The sequence below is a fragment of the Theobroma umbraticum genome, unplaced genomic scaffold (assembly GCF_002168275.2).
Source record: "Theobroma umbraticum cultivar Fairchild unplaced genomic scaffold, ASM216827v3 scaffold_67.0, whole genome shotgun sequence".
In the NCBI taxonomy this organism is placed as follows: domain Eukaryota; kingdom Viridiplantae; phylum Streptophyta; class Magnoliopsida; order Malvales; family Malvaceae; genus Theobroma; species Theobroma umbraticum.
In genome coordinates, this window is record NW_018397262.1 from 6,729,085 (window position 1) to 6,734,239 (window position 5,155).

At 37.1% G+C, this 5,155-nt stretch overlaps 1 protein-coding gene across 1 annotated transcript; it reads right to left on the reverse strand.

Moving 5' to 3' along the window:
- Positions 1 to 243: 243 nt before the first annotated feature.
- LOC110419257 (Transducin/WD40 repeat-like superfamily protein) lies at positions 244 to 4,801 on the reverse strand. The gene is made up of 4 exons (XM_021432239.1): positions 4,471 to 4,801; positions 3,443 to 3,607; positions 2,736 to 3,220; positions 244 to 1,129 (listed from the first exon to the last, which is right to left on the reverse strand). Exons 1-4 carry the CDS (start codon positions 4,769 to 4,771, stop codon positions 758 to 760), a joined length of 1,323 nt encoding a protein of 440 aa, XP_021287914.1. The 5' UTR covers positions 4,772 to 4,801; the 3' UTR covers positions 244 to 757.
- Positions 4,802 to 5,155: the final 354 nt, after the last annotated feature.

Here is a 5,155-nt window from a genome sequence, read left to right on the forward strand (position 1 = left end):
AGGTACCTAGACACTGAATAACAGCTACACCACTGCCAGACAGCCACATTAGGCAGCAAAATTCTACATATTTCAAGGATTGTTGCTGCCTTCTCTTCCCATCTTTCTCTCTTTTTTTTTCCCTTTTTTTTAACAGAAAAATTCTGTAAAGACTGAAGATTGAGAACTAAACCGAACATTCCATGTTTAAAGTGTCTTGAGTTTACCAATCTACTTTTAACCCATGACAGGTGAAAGTTTAATGTCATGTCACAACTGTCGAGTTCATTACAGAAAACTTAAACCATCATGTGGTGTATTAAGTGAGTTTACAGATAGTCAAAGGGGCACGTGAACTGGTCTCTGAAAACAGACTGCCTTCATGCATGCTCAGGGAGTAAGATGAAAACTTCGCATTATGATACCGGAGGGTGATAGAGATAGTTCAGAGCCAGGTATACTAGCTCTATTTCTGCATAGCCTGCTAATCTGACCAATGGAGAGTGAGATCCCTCTGCTTTAGGGAGTATTATGGCTAGATCAAGCCCTGTTTTCATTGTTAAGGTTTATAAGAAAAAATGTACAGATTATGTTAGAGAGAACCACCATAAGAGTCACCAGAAGATTGAGATACTGTCATTGTCAACGATTTTGATTCTGTCTCACTAGTGCGTTTACACACACAGACGAAGAAAAAAAGTTGGAAGATACTGTTTTATACATCTTTGCATTTTCACATTCTTTTGCTTGTCCTGCGATTAACGATAAATAAGCTGTCTCACTCAAACACTGAAACATCTCCATTCCAACTGCATGCAGCAATTACATTAGACAAGATGGGATGGAAAGTGACGTCTATACAAGCCTGCTCATATGCCTTGATTTTCTTGACAAGCACTGATGATTGGGAGTTATAGAAATAGATAGAACCATCTGAGGAACCAGAGACAAGTTTCTCCCCATCCAAGCTGAAATTGCACTTAACTGGAAATCCTGACACTCCATGGCTTTCATACCTTTTATACTTGTCTAGCTTGAACGGAGGACTTGAAGAAAAAATGGCAATATAATTTCCATTTGATTGGGCCACAAAATAGGGATCAAATGGATGGTGCCTAACACAAGGACAGGTGTAGGCTTCTGCATAAACCTGACATAGAGAAAACATGAGCATTACCAAATAAGTAAGTAACTAGAACAATATGTAAAGTTGTCACCTTATATGTATTCATTAATATTCATACACAACAACTCTTCTTACCTATATTCTAAAAGTTCACCACCCTTACCATTGTCACTAAGACAAGACAACAGCATCTAGGTGTATCATGTGAGCCATTTTATATGTTAAAACTTTGTCCATATATCTTATCATGCTTGTCTTGAATTAGAATATCCATGTGCTGAGGGCAAAATGAAAAGATATGATTGGGACATATCTATATCAAATGGCTAAAGATAGTTATTTCATACATCTCCTTTTAGATTTGCAAGGGCAATTGGAGTGACGAGAAATTGAACACAACAAGGGTATAGTGTTTTTACATGGTTGAGTGATTATGCATCTCCTCTTTCATTCAAAAAGCAAAACTTTTGCGCATGCATGTCCATTTAATGACAGGACTCACGTCAAGTTTCAAAGTCATACAACTAATTAAACCTAACTTAAGTTGATATAACTCAAGAGGCAATTTTCATAAAACTCTCTTAAGAAATGTCAACTTGATTACTCGAACAGCTAAGCTAAGTGCCAAGTCAATAATCAAATCAATGGTTCATTTGTCAAGGTTTCTAGAGGCATTAATTTAAAGTGTGTGCAAAGGTTTTCTATAAAAGCAGCTCTGGATCTCTGTTCAATAGTTTAATGATAACTCTTGCTAAAGCCTAAAGTAGTATTCTTTCTTTCTATTTGATTTACCTGGTGTATTCAACCCCAAAATTATGGTCATGAGGCTTTTGTGATTTGTGCTGAGAAATTATTAACACAAATGTTCAAATCTAAGCAGTTATGACCTATAAAGCTAAAGTATGTTTGCTAAATAGGTTAAGGCAAAGCATAGCAGACATAATGGCAAAGCATAGCAGACATAAGGGTCTTTTAATCACACAGGCTATTAGCCCCCCTTGTCTGCGTCTGCAGATGCTTTCACTGTGCTCCTTAAAGCATTGGTCAGATATTAGAACAAGGCAGTTTCAGACATGAAGAAAAGGGAATGGAATAAAGGTATGATATAGTACAGATATATGCTGATATGACATTACCTAAAATAGTGGGATCCAATAACCTGACCATACAGTAATAGATAAGCATGCATCCTCACTTGTTGTGCTACTTCTTTTTAAAATATTTGTTGAAAATTTAATACTCACAGCTTATTACAGTTCAATGACATAAGTGTTGCTAATTACATAGTAGTAGAGACTTATGTCATGACTCTACCTACAGAGTACATACAGTTTTAATTAGAAGCAAATTTGTGAGATGAAACAAAAGTTAAGATAGAAGAATTGTGTCCCATTTCTGTGCAAATAAAACTGATTTAAAATCTATTTTAAAGTATCTACTGAATTTTGTTTGTGATATGCTAACAACCATAATAGGAGCCTATGCTAAAAAATGCAATGTAGCAAAAGGCAATATATCTAGGTTGGAGGTAGCCTTATGCTAACTTTCTGCAACAAATATGAGGTGGAGAACGCTCTACCATAAAAATCTCAGTGATGGAGAGTAAATGATATTGAAAGGCATCTCTAACCTGATTAGACAGCGGAACCTGTCTGGAGATGTCCCAAACAATAATAGAATTTTCACTGACATTACCCCCAGAAACATCACTGGAAGATACAAATTGCTTCCCGTCAATGGTGAATTCAACATCAAGAATTTGACCCAGACCTCGAATGTATTCATGCACCGCCTGGCCAGTTCTAACATCCCACAATCTGAGTCCACCCTTTGATCCCCCAGAAAGGAATAGGTTTGAGTTATCTGGATGGAACTTTATAACTCCAACAACTTGATTATCTTTAAAAGTCTGTGTTTCAATTCCCCTTTCAACGTCAATCAACCTTGATGAACAGTCATAACCACAAGAAAGCACAAATAATCCCTGCTGTGACCACTTAACATCTTTCACAGCTGCATTGTGAAAGCTAAACACATGAGCTTTCTTCTGATCTCTGCTCCATACATTCCATATGCAGATTGTTTGATCCATCCCAGCAGAAGCAAGAAGATGAGCTGTAAACTAACTACAATGAACAGATCAATAAGGCCAGTGGCTGATAATTCTATGAAATAAAGTGGCACATGCAAAAAGAATGATGTATGAACTGACACTTGAGTTTAAGCAGTTAAAGCGGCACTAAGAAGTTTGAACCAATAGAAAAAATGCACTAAAACAACATCCTTCCAACTAAAGAGATTAAAGTACAACAACAGTTTTCAAAAATAAGAGCATACCATGAGTTGGTGACCAATGAACAGCATTAACAGCTTTTGCATGGCCACACAGAGCTACGGACAGCTTTTCAGGAATTTGACTTAGCTGTTTATGGGCCTTTGGTTTATGCCGCAGTGATAAGAGAATATGATGCGGAAGATCCAAATCTGAAATGCTTCCCAGACCTGAGAACAAGAATTTACTGTATCAGCTAGAGACAAGTTTCTATGACTATAGTAAAAGTTAATCTGGACAGAAGTGAACACTTGATCAATAAGACAACTATGCATAAGCCTTACTGTTATTGACACTTCTCCATAAAAATTAAACAGTCTTACACATTGCGACTTTCCTCCTTTTCACATCTCTCTCTCTCATTTGACTTGCCCCTCCATCCGAGAGGTGCCAATTAGCATAACAAACCATTTTAGAATTTTGTTTCTATCATTCGAGGATTTAAATCAATTTGTATTTTGCTTCCCTGACTTTGTTCAGAAGTCCCAATCTTTTATTGTACACGAAAGAAACACAAGCAATTCTAATCAAGCCATAAAACAGATAAGTAAAATACTACCATATTAATGCCAAAAAAAAAGAGAGGAAAACTTAATATAAGATCCATCAAAACTTAATATAAAAAATGCAACAGCCAATATGGAACTGGTCTTTGAATGAGACTATCCATTATACAAGGCATAGAAAATAGAATGTAAGGCAAGTGAGCCTCACCTCCTCCTTTCCTAAAGCTATGAACTAGCAACTTGACATGAAAAAGTCTAGTTTCTTGCCACATAGAGTTCCTTTTTGAGCTTTTGCTCAAATGGGTCATCACCAATTCTATCCAAAATTTCTCCACTCAGTTGGAAAAGAAAGGAATTAAAATGAGCTTCTAATTATAAACACTAATTATTTCATCAGTTATATCACTACCCATTTCCCCTTTTGATCAGTTTTCAACTAAAAATCATCAAATCTGTAACTTTAAACCCAAAAAACAGAAAAAAAAAAACCGTCAGTAATAAAAGAATAAGGAAAAAGCAAGAAGTACCTGGCTGAGGGATGAAATGAGGATCCTTTTGACTAAGGTTCGGTTCAGCAGCCCGGGGAACCGAACCGGAAAGTGCTCGCTCCCTCTTAGATATGTATCTTCCGGGAACCGGAGTTTCTTCTCTCTTTTGAAGATCCACCGTGGGAAATGGGTCTTCGGGTTTCCGCCGTTTCGATGGGCCGCGGGGAAGGTAGTTATAGTTTACGGGTTTGGGTCTGGGTCTGGGTCTGGGACTGGGTTCCGGTTCCGATTCCGGTTCGTCGTCTGAGATGTTGGAGTAAGCTTTGCAGAGAAGATCCATGGCTGAACTGAATAGAGTTCTTTTTCCGTTTCATTGCCTCTTCCTTCGAATCAAATAAAGAGCTCCAAATTGGGCCAATTTGGAAAGAATTGGACACAAATTGGGCCAATTTGGTGAGATTTTGTTTTGGTCTTTGATCTTTTAAAAAAATGGACCTAAAATGATTTATAGTGTCAAATGGGCCAATAAATCTAACGATTTTGGACCAATTTCCATTAAAAAATGGACCCAAAGGTGATTTACAAGCCCATAGTTTTGCTAAATGAACCCCTAATATCAACCGTTATGGGCCCATGTTCATCTTATTGATTTCTATATTTTGAAGTTGGATAAATGATTTTGAGTGATCCATGTCCTTGGTGTGCGTCATAGATTTATATAATT

Excerpts from the sequence above, each read along its gene's own strand:
- LOC110419257 (XM_021432239.1), bottom strand. The coding sequence starts at position 4,771 with ATGGATCTTCTCTGCAAAGCTTACTCCAACATCTCAGACGACGAACCG. Across the intron at positions 3,608-4,470 it reads TCATTTCATCCCTCAGCCAG|GTCTGGGAAGCATTTCAGAT; the intron begins GTACTTCTTGCT and ends TCTTGTTCTCAG. Across the intron at positions 1,130-2,735 it reads AGGTTCCGCTGTCTAATCAG|GTTTATGCAGAAGCCTACAC; the intron begins GTTAGAGATGCC and ends TCTCTATGTCAG.